The sequence below is a fragment of the Rissa tridactyla genome, chromosome Z (assembly GCF_028500815.1).
Source record: "Rissa tridactyla isolate bRisTri1 chromosome Z, bRisTri1.patW.cur.20221130, whole genome shotgun sequence".
Classification (NCBI taxonomy): Eukaryota; Metazoa; Chordata; class Aves; order Charadriiformes; family Laridae; genus Rissa; species Rissa tridactyla.
The window spans coordinates 19,336,784-19,355,807 of NC_071497.1; the positions used below are offsets into that span (position 1 = coordinate 19,336,784).

General features: G+C 37.8%; 1 protein-coding gene across 5 annotated transcripts in view; it reads right to left on the reverse strand.

Moving 5' to 3' along the window:
- DTWD2 (DTW domain containing 2) overlaps positions 1–19,024 on the reverse strand; it is a 96,718-nt gene that overhangs the window by 63,579 nt on the left and 14,115 nt on the right. For all 5 annotated transcript variants that reach the window (XR_008463704.1, XR_008463703.1, XM_054184903.1 and 2 more), the window contains exon 2: positions 3,861–3,951. Coding sequence is in view for 3 of the 5 variants with exons in the window: in XM_054184903.1 (XP_054040878.1) it covers positions 3,861–3,951 (91 nt within the window). In the remaining 2 variants the exon portion in view is untranslated. The remainder of the gene's footprint in view (positions 1–3,860; positions 3,952–19,024) is intronic.

Below are 19,024 nucleotides of genomic sequence, written 5' to 3' on the forward strand. Positions count from 1 at the left end.
CAGAAGACTCCCTTTTTTATAAGAATGTAAGAAGTGGCAATAGAGGAACTGGAAGAAAATCAATTACTTGCCTCTGATAAGCAAACCCAAAAGAGCTATCATCAGTCAAGACAAAGTCATTCAGTTGTTCCCTCCAATGCCATATCATTACTCTAAAATTACCTTTCATATCAAACAAATACATTCTCTTACAAAAGGGAAAATAGAATTTTCCAATCTAAAAAACAATCCATGTTTACAGGAAGATAAAACATAAAATTAGAACTGAAAGGAATTGTTTGAGAAGAGAAGCTTAAGAACAGCTAAGTCAAACTAACATTAAAAAAGGTTTCATTTGTTTATAATTTTATTCATTAAAAGCCAATTGTATTTAACTAGACTATATATAATCTATTTGTTATTGTATTGGCTATTTTCCATTTACTGGTTTGAAAGCCAGCAGTTCCTCTCTCCTTTGTTCTTCTCAGTGAATAAACAACTCCTTGTTTATTCATTATTTGACCACTGAAGTACTTGAATAGAAATAGGATTGGAGGACTCATATAGTGGGTTGACTTTGGTTGGCCTCCAGGTGCTGCTCTATCACTCCCCCACCTCAGCAGGACAGGGAGGAGAGAATAAGATGAAAATGAACTTGTGGGTCGAGATAAAGGCAGTTTAATAAAGAAAAGCAAAGTGTGTGCACAGAAGCAAAGGGAAACAAGAAGATTTATTCTCTACTTCCCATCAGTAGGCAATGTCCAGCCACTTCCTAGGGAGTAGGGCCTCAGCACGTGCAGTGGGTCCTCCGGAAGACAAACCCCTTAATAATAAATGCTGCCCTCTATTCCACAGCTTTTACTGCATCATATGGTATGGAATATCCCGTTCAGTGTGGGTCTGCTGTCCTGGCTATGTCCCCTCCCAATCTCTTGCCCACACCCAGCCTACTGGCTTTTGAGGGGTGGTTGTTTGGAGGGACAGCCCTGATGCTGTGCGAGCACTGCTCAGCAGCAGCCAAAACACCAGTGTGTTACTAACATTGCTCTAGCCACAAATACAAAGCACAGCACTATGAGGGCTGCTACAGGGAAAGTTAACTCCATCCCAGCCAGCCCCAATACAACTTAATTTCACATTTGGGTTTTTTTTTCTTTTATGGGAATTAGTGGTACCTTTGGTTAGCATAGCATTATCCATCTACGATGAACAGGACAATTCTAACTAACAAAAATATTTATTAAAGCCAGCAGTTATATATTTCCTCCATTTTTGTTTATGAATTGTTAGGACAATTAGCAAAAAAATTTCCCCTTATATTTGATTCTTACTGTTCAATAATGAATACTATACAGAAAGGTATTATAATGAGCAAGTCAAAGCTAATTACTGGCATTAGATCAGTATATAAACTCATTAAATACACACAATCTAAGTTTTCTTCTCAGATGCTTAACATTGAAAATTCTTACACTTATAGAAAGAAAGAAGGCAGGGAAACAGAAAAACCTAAACAGATACCCTCTGCTATGCTTCACAGGTTCTGTCCTGAGTGATATCTATCACACAGGTTTTGAAAAGAACATAATGGCCCATACTCTGCTGGAGATCACTCCAAGGATGATAAAAGGCAAAGGTAAGACAGATGCCACCTGCATCATGCTCAGTGTAAAAGCTGGGGGATCAAAGGGATCAGCCTCTCTCTTCAGTGGCTGGCATCCAAGGAGGACTGTCCGTTTGTCTGCCTTTGATCCCAATCCATGTGTTCCTGCATCCAAATCTGGGACCCAGTTCCCGTCCATTGCTGAATCCAGTCTGGGACTTTCCCAGTGCCTCCCAGTAACGCAATCATCATCCTGGGAGCTTGATACTGGTTTTGTATATATTGTGTATATTATATTATTTTATTACTAATATTATTATCTGTTCATTATTAATATTTCATTAAAGTAGTTTAGTTTCTTTTCAACCCGTAAGTCTCTCTCTCTTATTCTCTCTCCGTTCTCTTCTGGGAAGGCAGAGAGACGTTAAAGAGAACACCTGTTGTTTGTCTAGTGGCCAGTCCACCCTAAACCACGATACACTCTCTTTCACAGTATCTGATACCGGCACAGGTCTATCTGGCAGCATGGCCTCTGGATAGTAAGAATGTGGAGACATAGTCACATTAATCAGAGCACAGGAAATGTTGCTCCTGACTTCCTACATTACTATCTTGCCTGAATACAAGCCTCGATAGCATAATTTGACCATAGCTGGTCTCTTTCTTCACTGCACTGTGAACTTCCAAAGCCAATAAATAATGAAGCACATGGAGGATGACAGTTGTCACTGATGTGCAGTAGGGGAAAGACATTCACTATCTGGTTTGTTAAATGAGATAATTTTGAAACAGACTCTTATAGAGTGTATCTGTAATGAAATGGCAGACTGAAGGATCAGATACAGTCCAGAAGACTTATCTGCCATCAAGACTGACTGTATTTTTAGTATGAGCAGCTACAGCAAAGGGAACCTGTCTTTTGTCAGGTATGCCTCTCTTGTTCTGGAGTCCATAGCATCACCTGTGGTCATCTAAGACAAACATTCCCAAAGATCCACTGTAAGATATTCTTAGCTTTCATCATTCTGTTCAGATTTATCTCTGATAAGCCAAGTGCCCTTGTATAGTCAGATAGTTAAATCTTTCCTTTCAGATGGATTCTCTTAAAATACAGTGGTCTTCCAATACTAGTTTATCATGTGAATTATCATTACATAACATATACTAATGGAAAAGTTGCATCCCATTGTAACAGATGGCTGTTGTGATTGCTGATTAATAAAAACGTAGATAGCCTTTCAGAAGGACACAGGAATGGTGTATGAAATCCAAAAAGAATCTGCAAACTTTTTCTAATACCTTGCACCATAAGTAAGAAATTCAACACAATTCAAATGGCAGTTCAAAGTTTTCTGGCAAGTTTTTAAACCCCTTTTTTGGAGCAGGTGACTTAAGCATATATTTAAGTATTTTTGAAATAAGAAGTAACACAAAACACTATTCTTATTATAAGCAGCCAATTAAAAATAACAGCTTTCCTGTTGAGGGACTAAATATGTTGTGGTTTCTGTTTTGTTTCTCTGAGAGAACACTTTTATCTAAATTGGTCTTTTACATTCTGCTTAAGTTCCTTCAGGCAAAGACTTTCTGCAGTGCTGCCTATAATGCTAAGTAAACAGCTGGAGCAGAAGAGTACTGGTTTCTGAACTTCACAGTCTACTTGGTTGACCCAACTGTATCTGTATCCAGATCTGTTTAACTTCAGTCCAACTTCTAAATCCCATATGATCCACCACCATACTCCATTGTTAACAAACAAGGAAACATCAACATAAATTCTCCTATTAGGTAAACCAAAACATACTGTTCTGAAGCTAAACTATAGTTTTTCATTGGCTAAAGATAATTAGTCATCACTAAGATGAATTGCTTAATTCATATTTTTAACAGAGCACTAAAACCAATAAAACACTACTTCTATAATCAAAACACATTCCTTCCTGGATCAACTCTGAGCACCTCTGTGAGACACGATGTCATGCTTAAGTCTTGCAATTTGCACCAAGGTAAGAAAACTTCAGATTCTAGCAGTACTATTCAGACAAGAAAAGATGTCTGGCACGCATGGAAGTTGCAGAAATAAGGTGTGATTTCAGAAGACAAAATAATTCAGAACTGAATAAAAGATACAATAACTCAGGTAAACTGGCATTTCAACCATCAGGTTTAAAAGGAAAGATCATTATATGATGTTAACAGCATAACTGTTTCCTCTTGGCTATCATTTACTGCATTAAGATTCTAGCTGAACTCCAACAATTACCACAGCCTTACTCACCTCTGCTGGATGCTGAATTATATACAAGCAGGTGGAGACCTTTAGCGGCTGTATTGGCAGGAATGGACATAAGCACACCTTCTGAGGACGGCTATATGACAGAAAGGAGTGAGAGAACAATAAAAGTAATCAGCAATTAATGAAAGATGGCACGTTGCACAAATACATACCACACTCCAAAAGGCATACTAAGAACTTCCCCTTATGACAGATTGTATTAAACCCAATGTAATTTTCTGTTTGAAACTCCCTCTGTTTCTAAAAATAAAGCAGCAAGTTTTTCATTGAAATAGAGTTTTGAGAACAGTGTTCAGACCCCTCCTAGGGTCTGGTTAGGATTAAAACATTCTAACAATTCTTTCATCATCTTCAAGAGGAGCAATTTATTAGTATCCATACCCCAATCAGAGAAGTCTGTTACTGTTTTTCATACCAAGTAGTGTTTCAACAATTTGATAAAGTATTATATAAGAATATACATTTATGATGGATATAATATTTATAATAGATTAATTACCATAGAAAATTTTAGAAGTATACACACACAAAACCTCAGACGTTATATTCATGATTGGGTTCATTTTTTATAATCCCATCTATGATGAAATATGTAGTAGACATGTAGTATGAAAACAAAAAATCCTTTTCAGGAACTTCTAATTTAAGTCTGAAAAAAGAAAATAAAAATTATTTGAAATTATTTGGTATACTGCATATAGCTGTTAAGACAACTAGCAGAAGAACTCTATCTAAAGAAGTGAACTTAAACATTGCTTGGCATGAAACTAGTATACTGAATGATCAAGAATAAACAGATGCAAAAAATTAAGCTTGAATTTATACATCAAGTAATTGAAGGTGTTACACCAAAAAGACATATACACACACACGTGCACGCACAGAAGTCACTATAGCTACTCGCATATGTTATTGAATAACTTCAGAAAAATGAAGGATTTCCTTAACATGAAGCTATTACCACTAGTTCATGGTGAGCCCAGCTAACACTGCACTTGCTTTTCCACAAGAGCAAACACCCAGCCAAACGTATTAAGTAATGTCACAGTAATCCAAGTCAGTATAACTGTTCCCTAGTCAAACATTAGTACCTACCAGTGGGTGGTGGAATTATAAAAAGGCAATAACAATAGATAAGCTCCCCTTTAACAGCTGACAGGTTGTGTTAATTTAACCCCCCTACTTATAGCCCCAACTACTGAGACACAGAGAGCTCATAGGGTATACAGTTAAAAGTTGCCCAACAACAGTCTAAATGTAAAGCAGTGGGGGAGAGTGTTGACCCAAAGTAAGGAATTGGTACTGATCAAAATAAGCACTGGAAAAATATTTAAAAATATCTAGACCAAAAGGTCTACAGCCAAGAAATCAGCCTAATAATAAAATGGAAATTATTTTCATAGAATCTCCTGGTATACTCTTCCAGGGGCCTGCTGTCTGTCTTTCCTTCACACTTCTAGTGCTGGCATTTTCCTGTTGCTAATCCTGCATAAATTTGGCATACTCTGTTGTATTCAAGGACAGGCTTTGAGCCTAAAATTAAGCACCCATTAATTTCACTATTCAGTGGGCTATTCTGGGCAACTTCACTGTGAATGAACTGAATCCAACCAGACGCTTCCAGGTCTGGTGGGTCTAATTTCAGAAATTCTCCAGCACTGTACCACTGCCTTTTTTCCAGAATTTTCTCATGCGTAATCAATTTCTCAAAACAGTTTTGTTAACAACGTGGAAGCAGCAAATACCCCTGGAGGCTGTTTGTTGCCTGTGCCCTGATTGTCAAGTTACTTATCCTCTTTTGATCATCAGATTTAGTGGAAACTCAATTTTGTACTAAATGCAACTCCTTAGTTTCCCATCGTTATTAAATGGCTGGTTTCACTAACAAGAGAAGGTGCTAAAGATCTCCCCAATATAGCATTTTCTACTGAGGAGAGATTAAGGCATCAAAATCTACTACACAAACTGTCCCAGAACAGTTAGCTGGTGACTCTAATCCAAAGAGCTGCATTGTTCACGGGCTTTTATAAGCAGATGAAAGAGTTTCCAGTAATTTCTGACCTCAGGGTGTTTAACTATAACAAAGTTGGCTGGATACAAAGTTACTTATTTTCAAGTCTCCCCTTTGCATATGCTTTGTGTATTTTCCACACTGGCTTGGATTTTTCACCAGCAGTTTTTTTTAAGCTTTGTTAACCTTACGAACAAAAAAAAAAAAAAAAAAACCAAAACAAACAAACAAAAAAAACCCCACCAAACAAACCCCAAACTCAAAAATGGAAGTTACCCAGAAAGCAAGCATCTTCAAATAGTTACAGAATAAACTACTTATAATTTGATTTGTAGGGAGCAGAGCACAAACCATGACAAATAAAATACTTTCCAATATAATTTAATTACTTACATATGTATATACATTATTTAACTTTAAGCACCCAATTAGGTACCTAATTATGTTGAATACATACTTTTACAACCCCATCTTGGGGGCACTAGACTTATTTCTGTACGTTCACTTTGGCATCTAGCAGTTACTGTGCCGAGACAAGAAAAACACTATTCCTATGAAACTGACATTACCAGCCTCTATCAGTCAGGTAGGAAGCAGTTCTGTTCCACCACCACAAAAGCTCCCTCTGCTCTGAGAAAGGCCACCTAGGCAGAAAAGACACTCTGTCTTTTTCTTTTGTTTAAAGTTTCTGCTACAGCCTTGCCCTACATAAGCAGCTGATGCTACTGAAGACTAGGGGCAGCACCAGGGGACTTACTTAATGATGAACATCAGTTCTCTCCCATTTGAAATTAAAGTAGCAATCTGCACCAGGCAGGAACAGTAGCATTCAGAATATTAAGAAACAGGTTTGTGCATGGGGATTAGGATTTGAAGGAGGATAATTTTTATAGTAATATTCACCTTGTGCAATTTCACTACAGATGAAAGTTATCCAGCAGGTTCTTAACTGTTTCTCAATACAGCATTTCTAGTTTAAAAACTTATGATACAGTAACCTGTTACACTCGTGGGATTAAAACAAACAAACAAACAAACCCCTTCTGTGTCTTCCAAAAGCGCTCCGTATGCAAAAGACAGCCATGCATATGCACAGACTTCTCATAGCTTTCCTTCCATTATTTACATCTAAATTAATGATGTTCAGATTAAGAATAGGACTAAGAATAACGTTTTGTCTGTTTTCCCAGCAGAACTGAATCTGGACAGTGGTCTGTGCAGTACTGTGGTGTCAGGTTTAGTGTGATTACCAGTTTCTGGGCAGAAAGACTCTAAAATCTAAAAGTTCATATGCAGCAGCCTGGAAAACAGTGAGATAATTCTGAAACTCTTTCCAAGGCTCTATATTATTTTCCTACAAATACAAATGTCCTCATTTGCTTCATGACTAACTGTTACCTTGCTACACATCCAAAGGGCTTCTGAAAACAGACATCATTCTGGGAATGCAAGTGAGTCTACTCTTACACCTAGATGCAGACAACTAAAGGTAGGTAATTCAAAGATTTAAACCCAGAGTAAGCAAAGAATAACAATGTTACAATTTTATGCTAAGCATTCCTGACTTTCTAGGGAAAAATAAAAAGGGATTAAGTGTGCCAAACGCATGTTCTAGAAGCAAAGCTTGCAATAGTAAAATAAAAAGGGAGTTAATGTTTTTAAACTGTGACTCATGGCAACATTCTCACGTTCCAACACATATTGCCAAGGTCAGGCCCCAAACTCTCTATTTTCAGACAAAAATCCCTGCCCAAACAGAAATGGCTGCTTCAAGTAAATTAGATTTCTCCACTGTTCAGGTCAAAACAGCGAGGGTTCCAAGGTCAAAACCCACCTGAGAAGTCTGGAGAAAAGCCACAAAGTTACCACGTTTGTTTTATACTGATGTTTTGGTACACCTTTTGCACTAACACAAGTCCATTACATGTATTAAAACAACATTCAGCAGTTTTCCAAAGCTGTGTTAGAAGCTTGAAGGCACAATCCCATACATTTTATAAAATTTGAGAGCAAATGTTATTTCTGCTGTTCTTATGTTAGAGGACAAGCACAAATTAAAAATGGTTTTGCATCCTCCACCTTAACCACTACAGCTGTAGAAGGGCCTTAAAAGAATGAGTGGATTAAGTTAAACATAGAAAAACATAAAATGATGCACTTAGGAAGAAACAATCCTAACCCAAATTAAAGAAAAACCCCAGGGTCTCAGGTCAACATGGCATGACATTCAGGCGTAAGATCTTATGATAAACAGTTCTGTGAAAATGGCAGTTTAATGCTTGGCAGTTCTTGAAAATGCAAATCAGATGTTAAGTGTTACTTAGAAAGGATGAAAGAACTAAACAGGAAACATTATGCCCCTAAATAAACCTCTGGTTTAGCCCCGTCTTCACTCCGAGTGCAAAAAAAAGGCTGGAGAAGCCAGGTCAAAAACAAATGCGAGGTGTAATTCCTCATGCCAAGGCCACAGATCTCCTTGCTGACCAATGCTATGGATACAACAACTTTACAGGGGTTCAAGGGAAACTAGAAAAATCTGTGAAATAAAAATCTATCAGATGTGGAAGCACCACCACTGTACAAAGCCACTGCCAACTTGGAAAGTCCCCTGAGGTAAAGGCAGCTGGAGAAAGGAAAGAAGTACCAGCCAATGCTTACCCTTTCTTCTTTAGATATATGTATATACTCATTACTACATTTGTTCATGGCTGGTGACAGCATGCTGTGCAAATGGACCTTTGATATGCTCTAGTATGGCCATTCCTCTACACTCAGTCATTCTGCACCATTTAAAATGAATACATACAATGCCATTGCAGTGTCTTGACATTACCTAGCTGTGATTTTTTACTTCTTGTATTTTAGCTCTAAAATTTGTCTCTATATACTTCAGCATTTCTCTCGGCAAAATCGTACAGCTCTTTGGGGTAGCCTTCTGTAATTGACAGGTCTCACTGCCATCTCAAAAAGAATCTACCAAGTATATTATGTTTCTGCTTTTCCTCACCCTATGGCTACAGAGTACGTGACCTGATGCAATTGCCACAACTTTCATGAAAGATAAAAAGCCATCCCTATTAATGAAAACCTCTCTCTCTTCTGCTGATCAGAAATGAAATAATGGATTATCTCGTCCTCTACATGGCCGAGGCCCATCTGGCAAACCCAGGACCAGTGTAGCCAGGAGGAGGATTTGGTATTCCCTGTAGCTCTGCTGATAATAAGCATAGATCCTGAAAGAAGAGCTGAACTGCCATGGTGGCTAGCTGAACTGTACATTAAAGACAAGCCTAAAGTCCACTCTAGCTAAGTCTACATGGTAGAGTTGAGAGTTCTGAAAACTTTCCTATCCTCTGATCCTAATAAATATGAGCCAGATTTAAACTAGATGCTCCATCACTGATGTCCCAAACATCCAAGCTCTGCTGTTCTGCTTTGTTAACTGAAGTTCGCACATGCTCTTAGACTCCTGAGCAAGAGGAAAACTGTGATCTGTAATACTGAAATAATAAATTAAGGACTTGCTTGGAGTTCTCCCTCTTTTTTTGTTTTAAAATTGAACAGGATGAGCCAATTCCATCAGTACCACTACTTCAATTATTATGAGTGGCCCTTATTTTCTCAGTAGCAGGCAGTTTGTAGGTGATGCGGGTGGGCAATTTTAAGGCACTACAAGAGGGCTGTGTAACATTACCATGTAAATATCTCTCACGTTTGCAGTGCTAGTATTAGTCCTTCAATCTCATATACAGTTACCCTAGACCACAGAAATAGCGAAATGTCAACTCTGCCGTACTTCAAATTTAATTCTGAAATTCATGATCATCATATTTTGTTGTTTTAATGCTACCACTTGCATTACTGTACTTTTAAGATGTCTGCTACTATCCTCACAAGCCTTCAAATCAACTGGCCTACAGAACACTGACACCCACAGAAAAGATCAAGAAATAAAAACTTATCAGAAGTAAAATGCAATTTTAGCCTCAGTTTTCTAACTACATGCCTACCAGCTCTTCAATTTCTCTTTAAATTAAGTTCTGGAAAGCCATCTTTCTGAGAAGTGCTCCAGCTTTCGTGAAATGCAGAGAAACTCAAGGAGCCATCAGCACTGTTTAGGTTTTTTCTAGGCTTATTTTGAACATTGTCTACTCAAGCAAAATTTCTAAGCCTTAGTTTAATGGTGTTTCCTGAGACAAATCAGGCATAGAAGATTATTCTGACTTCATCGTGTTCCAACTTCCATCCTTTCCTCCCGTCTCTTTCAAAAGACATTGGAACTCGCTGGTCACGAGGCATAAAAATTAAAAAATTTTTACCAACTTCATTAAGAGTCAACAGCCACATAAATTAAAATCACTGTATCAGAAACACAGGTGGAGAGAGTATTGGAAAAAAAAAAAACAACAAAGCATTTCCTTTTCCATTTGGTAACCTGCATAGCACCAGCTTCCTGACAAAAAAAAACAAAAAGGGAAAAAAAGGAGGCATACTGCTGAGGTTTTGCTTCCCACAAGAAGTTAAATAAAACAGGTGTGTGGTTTTGGTTTGTTTTGTGGGGTTTTTTTGTTTGTTTGTTTTGTTTTTTTTTTTTTTAAATGGTGCAGCCAGTGAGTTTAATGGAACATATTCCAGTTTCCCATTTAAATGGAGAAGCATCTAATACAAATTGCATTGAAAATTATTTCTGCCTTTCGAATTTCAAATTTACAGCTTAAAGGGTGATTAACTATATATGTATATTAATTAATAAAACACGTCTTTCAAAACTGATGATGATATCTACTGATTAGTCAACCTGCATTCCTGGACAAATTGCACAAATACTCCTTCTCATCCCCAGCTCCTGAACCTCTTCGTCAGCTCCAGAAGCATTTAAAGAGCACAAGATCAATTATTCTGCTAACCTCCTCTGTAAGAACATGCACTGAAAAGATATTCTATCCAAAGAAAAGACCACATACAATAGGAAAAAACCTTATTACTATGCATCAACTACTTTGCCAACAAACTGTCTTTAGGTGTAAAGGGGTAACTATTTAAAGAAATTTTACAGTTATCCTATACAAAGGTTTTTGTACCCTTTTCAACATAATTAGGGACAGGAACTTCAAGCAATCTGACACAGCAATAAATTAACTCAGCTGATCAGAAATCTGGAATACTTGTTCTAATTCATATAAAAGCTTTACCTCTATACCATGAGAGAGCTATGAAGTCATTTGGTGTCTGTACACTTTGTGGAAGATCATTTGCTGATGCATAAGGAATGTGAACTCTGCTAATGAGCCAGAGGCACTGAGTTTGAATGTCAGGACTCTCTATAACAAGTCTACAAATATCAGCCTCCTCCTTTCATTTCTCTGGAGTGCCAGGCAGAAACAGAGAAGCATCCTCCTAGAAATATACATTTAGGGTATTATCAGATTGGATCGATTTGAACCTGCAATGTATTCTGTTACAAGTTTCAAAACTTTCCCATTTAGTTCCAGGAAAAGCCACTGCAGCACTACATTTTAATTTCCTTAAAATACACTAACTTAAGTATAGCTTTTTGTACCAGAAGAGATTTAAGGCGCTCCCACAAATTTACAAACCAACATGACCATAAAAGTGACCAATTAAATCCAGGTTACCATTGTATTTGACAAGTTAAGTTTCCAGAAGACTTCTCTGATAGTTGTACAGTTGACACAACATAGCATCTGTTCTTCTTGCCACAAGACACTACCAACACAGCAAGCTTGGTCACAGTATAAAGAGGCGTGATATAAAACAGAGGTACCCAAAAAGAAATACAATATTTTTAGACAAAAACTGCCTTTTAACCAACCTAGTATTCTAACCACTAGACCTATCAGGGGCAGGGGATGCAGGAATTGAAGAAGGCAATGGGATGGGGTCAGAGATACGTCAGAGAAGAGGTACTGAAAGAGGTTTAAAAAGGAGGACAGGGAGACAGAGCCATCTCCCTGCCTCTCAACAAGGCATGCATTACTAGTGAGGAGCAAAGAGATCACAGCACTATTTCCTAGCATTTAGATTCCCTTGGCACCAACTCTCAGCAGTTCTCCTGCTCCTACATGCTATGATGAGAAGATATATTCCCCACTTCTTTCCATTTTCAACTCTACTCTCAGCAATACGGGCTACAACCTTTCTGACCAAAATTCAGATCATGTTTTCCATCATATTCAAATCCAGATTTCTCCATCAATTTGAGCACTACTGCTCTCTTGCAAATTCGAAACAATCCTGGGCCTTTGCCCAGAGACACAGGTTTCAGACAACCCAAAGAAAGAATAAGGCAGTTAATTGACAGAGGCATCAAGCAGAGAGTAAGTTCAAAGGAAGCACCTACTTGCATGCTTCATGAATGGCTACGTTGTACATCTTATCACATGATCAAGGGAACAAAAACTTTACAGCAGGAAAAATAGTATCCATCATCAAGTGTTATTAAAGTATGAAGATATGTTTTTTCATTCAGAAAACCCCAGAACGACTATTCCTATCAGCCATGAACTATCACTCTACAGTTGCCCTCTACTCATACTGATCACAGGCACCTGTTGTGCACCACTGTTCAACTATCCACCACAGGAACCTCGGGTCTGACCCATTTGCCCTGAGTATGGCTTACTAGCACAAATCAGTATTTAAAAGAACACAGCTGCAAGGCCATGTGCAAGCAGCTCTCAGGTCTTTCAGTCTTCATCAGCATGCTAAGCATGAGTGCATGTCTTACTGTTACTGAACAACAATGCAAACAAGTTATTGAGACATAGATCTCAAAATTGAGGCAATAGACCATATCCATCTCCTACAGCCAACAGAAGAAAATAAAGTTCAGCAAAATAAGTGTTCAGAACAAGAGCACAAACTATATGTGGTCCCATTTTAACATTTACTTTCAGAGTAACCCAGTACATTTCAGGAACTATGTCCTGAGCTCTTGCTGAAAAAAAAGGGAAATCATCAAAACTGTCCTCAATGTAAGTCTTGAAGAAGCTGTTCTGTTAGTGCTGATTTTGAGCTTGGAGTTTTCTGCTGTTGACACCCAGCCACTGGAAACACCAACTCATTTCTATTTCAGCACCAAATAACTATCAGTTTGTAATGATTTTCATTCAAAGCTCAACTGGTCTGGATGTGAACAACTGTAGCAAAACATTTGGAAAGCCTTACTTACAAAGATTACAAGATGTCTTTCTTCCTAGATTTACAACTAAAATTGGACAAAAAACCAAAAGCAACTCCCCAGAGGTAAGGTATGGAAGCAGTCATTTAATTTATAAAAAGCTCAGAGTTCTCATGGAGGATAACATTCCTGTCTTTTGGAAAGTTACATCAGCTAGTGCGTTTCTTGAAAAATTAGGCAAATAAGTAAAGATACATATATAGATATATATTTATATATTTCTCGCCAGAAAATGTGTATTTGTAAAAATACCTGAAATTAGTAAAGCAAAAAAACCTTCCCTTTCAAGTGTTTGGTAGTCTATATATAACTTCAAACTTACCTTCTATTTTGCATTGTCATATGTTTTGCAGTGGTTTTGAACACTAAGTAATTAGTATATTTTTAATAATAATAATAAATAACAATTATTATTACTATGTATTGAAGAGATAGTTGTAGCTAGAAAATTACCACTTAATGGCAAAGTGGCTCTTACATAGAGGTTTATAATGCTCCAATGGCAGGCAATTACATTAGAAGTATTTTAGATGAATTTGGACATTTCCTTTAAACTTTGACTTTACAATATAAGGTAATAGGTTACCCAACAAAATTAGTAGCTTCGTTAGTACAGCATCTGTATGAGTGCTACATTAAGTGTAAACTGTCCTCAAGGAGTGTTCTTTTACATATTTTCATGTTGAAGGTATACAGGCAAAAATCAAAATATTTCAGAAATGTGGACAAGGTCCATGCTGCCTTTATTAAAAGCTCTAAGTTGTGCAGAGCACTCATGTGACCATTTCCCAAGGCAAATACCCTTTTTGCCTGACCAATTAAATCATAACTTAAGGACAAACAAGTAAGTTTTAGGAGGTTTTAGCTTAGAATGTTCATGGCAGCTTTACAAGGCTAAAGTGAACATATAAAACAACAAATATCTCCCAATGCTATAAGAAAGAAAAGATACAAAGAAGAAAAGAACAAAATATCCACCCTGTATATTTTCATAACTTAATATATGGAAGCAGACGTTGGCAGGCAGCTTTCCTTGCAAATAACTGAAATTAACAAATCAATAGGAGAACACTTTCAACTGTTTCAACTGTTTACATTAAAGTTGGCTGCGGTTTCCACTGTAACTAAATATGAGTAAATAAAAAAATAGCATTTAGCTTATGCAGAACTGCAGTCATTACAGAAAGGCCAGGAAAGCCAAAAACTAATGAGCCTGAGATTGTTGACATTTTCAAGCATCTTGGCTCTACATTCTGGCAAAATAGCTGGCACTCTGACAAGCTTGATGCCAGACAGCTAGCGGAGCTCTAAATTTGTTGAAGAAGGTGATGCAGTAATAGCATTTAAAGCGAGCCACTGAGACATTAAGATTAAGAAGTTAAAATGAAGTTTTATGTTGCCAGCTTTATCACTCCCAAACTGTCTCAGAAGTTTAGAGGCTGTCACAAGAGAAGACAAACCAGACAAATTCTGTAACCAAAAAAGTCTTGTGCAAAAGCTCAGAATTGCCTGGGCAACAGAGGAACCAACCAACCCAAGAAAGAAAAATTAAAAAAAAATTCCAACAATGCAGAATCAGCATTTTGATTCTTTCACCCATTTGTATATATGCAGAGAACATTTCAGTTAATGCACTGAAGTACATTTTTAAAGAGATATGAAGTTCCTAAATTAATGTTTCTTAAGTTAAATGATGTCTGTGGATATCATTACCTGAAGATAACTTTTTTTGCAACACTACAGAAGTACATTTGTTTGAATGTTTGCTTCAAACTGAAGAGTTGTGTTTCCCCAAATGCTTGTCACTATTTTAGTCTTTGAAATAATAATTATAAAATGAGAAACTGTGCTGTTGGCTTGATATGATAAAGTTCAGTCCAGCTATGGTTTATTTAACTTGACATGCAGCTTGTTTAAAAGATGCTTAAGAAGAGCCTACATCTGAAAATGCTGCATCAAACCATTTCCAACATAAGAATGCAAAATGCTTATAAAAACACAGACTGTCAAAAGAGACGCTCTTGAAGTTTTCATTTCTAATCCATCCTTAGTGTATGTCTCTCCATCAAGTTTAACTGAAGAGACACAAAATCTGAACTTTGTGTAGACAGAATTTTAGAGGCACAAAATCTGAACTTTGTGTGGACAGAATTTTATGAAATCTGGTTATACAATCTGACCTATTCCCCTTTCTAAAGGCTTATACATGAAAAAGGAGAAAAGGTGTGAGTAGTTACTTGACCAGAATTAGAGTAATTGCCTATTTACCTGCAAGAACATCATGTATTATGAACGTCTGTCCTAACCCGGCCCAAAATACTTCCATTATTTTATTTTATTGACCGGAACTAAAAATAAAAAGCTGAAAACTATCTTACAGGCATGGACTGGAACAGGGCACAGACCACTAACCTACAAAACAGTCCAGAGAAGCAAAAATGGTCGTAACATTGAAAGTACCTGCTATGTGGCTTCCCTAAGGCAAAACCCAAACACAGCTGCTCCTGGCTTGCAGTGGGTGCCCTCACCAGGCAGCACCCAGCCGTCCGCCACCACTGCCAGGCTGTACCGCGCCGTGGCCCCCCACTGCTAAACCTGCTCCTCAGCCACTCTGACTTCAGCAAGCTTCAAAGTAAAAAATTCCATTTAATATTGAATTTTATTTAATATTGTGGAATAGCGTTTTAGCAAGTAATTTTACACTCACCAGCAATTAGTATTTTTAGCAGTATTTCAGTTTAGATTGGCAACAAAAAAATTATTTAGGCTTTAGATGTTCATAATTACTCACAAATTTTATTACGTATTTATACAATTTGCAAGACAAATCAGTGCATTGCTAACCTCTGTATCTCCACACACAAGAACATACAAAACTGATAAATTAGAGAAGCGTTAACACAGCCTTAGGGAAGTTTGCTTCTCTCCTACTCAGACTGTTTTCAGCAGAACGACAGGGTTTTTCCAAAGAAATAAAAGCCACCAGACACAGAACTCAATGCTGATTCTCTGCTAGCACAAAGTAGAGAAATCCTTTTAATCCAGAAGCAGATGAAAAATATATTACACATGGAATTTGGACTTCTGTACAGCAGAAGACATCTTCCGACCTGCCAGGACCAGCGGGCAGGGTCCTCTCTTTAGCCTCGGGTCTGGTAGGCTTGCTACCCCCTGCATGCCTGCCCAAAGCACCTCCCCCCACGGAGGACTCTCAGAAATTGCGTCTAACTAGCCCTTCTCCCCCTCTCCTTCTCAGTCTGGTACCTCGGCATGAGGGAACACAGGCTCTTTTGCACACCGTGTGGAATATAGTGAACATTGCAGAGAGCCAGGGGAAAGGCAGTTTAAAAAACTGAAGGATTAAAACACTCCTAGCTGGAGCTAGTGACAGTACAAGTCAGCATTCAGTGGTTCAAACAGCAACTGAAGCTGTGTAAAGGAAGCCTACAAATCTGAAATTAAATTACCTAAAAGCTTCACGCATTGTTGTTTTGTTATGGTTCGTTTCTTGATTACAAAAGGAGAACTGCAACTTGTCATTAAGGGTTACCTTGCAAGAATCTATGCAAGAATAAAAACTTCTAACACTAACTTTCCATGTCACAGTTTATGAATTTTTTCAGTTCTGATTTGAAGATAGTTTAAGTTACATCCACAGCATTCTCTTGCTCCAAAAACACAGACCAAGTATTAACAAAACTGGCATTTCTATCCCCACATAAGCAATAGGTCTTTTAATACTTGAAATTTAGATCTACCTATGCAACGTTACCTTATTTAATACAGTATTTTAAAGACAGAACATACTGGCATGTATACTTTATTTGCTAAGCAAAACAAGTCTGAATCCTAGTTTGAGACAAGTAGAAGATAAAGAAGAGTTAAAAGTTAAATTCTGCACCAAATGAAGTCAGAAGTGAATTCTGCCATTGATTTTTAATGAAAGCAGGCTCAATACCCACACATCTTTCAGAAGTTAAAAGGGCAAAGTTTTTATATCTCTTAATCCATGCAACAATGCCATATCCTGTCACTGAGAGATATGAATTTAAGCTTTCTTCCTTTTACAAATAACAAAAAAAAAAAATGCAATGAAATGAATGCATTGCTATTCTTTATTTTGGTAAGATCAATACACAATAGAAAGCCCATTCTAATCTATATTTAGCATTAACATAAAAAGTGGATGCCTTCTGTCAGACAAAACTTCTTTAAAGAGCACATACTCCTGCTAAAAGGAAAATCTACCATTCTGTGCAGTTTACCTTCAGCTGAATGTAAGCAAAAAACACAGTTAACAGAGCTTCACATGATGAACAATCAGTGCTAGGAAAATGGTTAAATATTAAAGAGCATCTTCAATTAAAGTATTCTAACATACTCTTCACTTCTTCTGCCATAGACGGTAAAAGAATGGAGTTGTATTTATACATACTGAGAACTTCAGTATAACTCAACATTATAACACCATATGAAAAAAAGGCAGCGTGCAAGCAATTTTCTGTTCAGACTTCCTGATACGCCTGAGGTCCCGGAGTACTACAAATGCTACACTACACTCTAGCGTCCTTTTTCTGAGTAGCAGGCACTTCTGTTGAACATACTTTCTCTTTGATTTTGATCTAGCATCAATCTTATTAAAAAGCAGTCAACCAGTTTCCTGGTACAATGCAATCAAATAATGTATTTTATAATAGTATACCTGTTATTAAACAGTAAACAGTTATTATATTTCATTAAAACGTGTTCATTTTTACTGAATACAGAATATTTTATTTATTTAACCAGGCATCAAGTTCCTTAAGTTATTCCAAAGCCCCCCAAAAGGGGGATATTGCAAGATGCTGCTTTTAGGGCTTACAACCAATCAAGCACAAGTGCTTTTAAATGCTGAATACAGCAGTCACCACATCAAATCCCAGAATCATTGATTTGTATCTAATGACCACTCAAGGTGCTTGGCAGGCAGCATTTTTTAGGAAAAATACCTTACAATAATACTTTCTTTTGAATAAGAAAGCTAGAAGCCCGTTGCATAGATGAACCTTTCCTGTGTAACTTGGAAACTCTAGTTTTATAACTAATGTAGTATACTTGGCAAGCATGCTCATAAAAGTTAACAAAAACAAGGTTAGACTGCACCTGGGTACGTCATTAAGAGACTGACAGGAATGAGATGGACCACAACAGTAAGATTTTTTGCTGAGAAAATTAGCATTGCCTGGTCTGAGAGGCCACTGGTATTAACTCAAGACAGTGCACAACAGTACAAAGCTATAAACAGACTCATAAAATAATTCAGATTGGAAGGGACCCCTGGAGGTCACCTACGCCAGCTTTCCACTCAAAGCAGGAATAATTTCAAAGGCCTTGCACAACCTGATTGAGCACTTCCAAGGACGAAGACTCCAGTCTTACTAGGCAACCAGCTCTAGCATTTAACCACTCTCACAAACAGTAATTTGTTTTTTCTTAAGTTGAAACACAGATACACTCCCATTAAAACAGCCAGGATACACTGGACCTCTTCTGCCACCAGGGCACACTCCTGGCCCCAACGCATCCTGCTGCTCACCTTGGTGCCCTGGTTCTTTGCTGCAGAGCGGTACCCTCGCCAGTCAGTACACAGGCTTGCAACGCTGCCAGGGCTTGTTCAGCCCTGGGTGCAGGGCTTTGAATTTGCTGAATTTTGTGAGGTCCCTAATGACAAAGCAGTTTGTCAACATGTCTCTGAATGGCAGCTCTATCCTCCTGCAGTATAGCAACTGCCTCCCTCACGTTGGAGCCACCTGCAAGCTTGTTATACACACCCTCTACCCCACCAACCTGGTCACTAGGAACATGCTCATCAGCTTTGCACGCAGCATAAACCCACACGAAAACCTCTCCTAAGCAACTGTCTCATAGACTTGGAACTGTCAATCACTTGAGCTC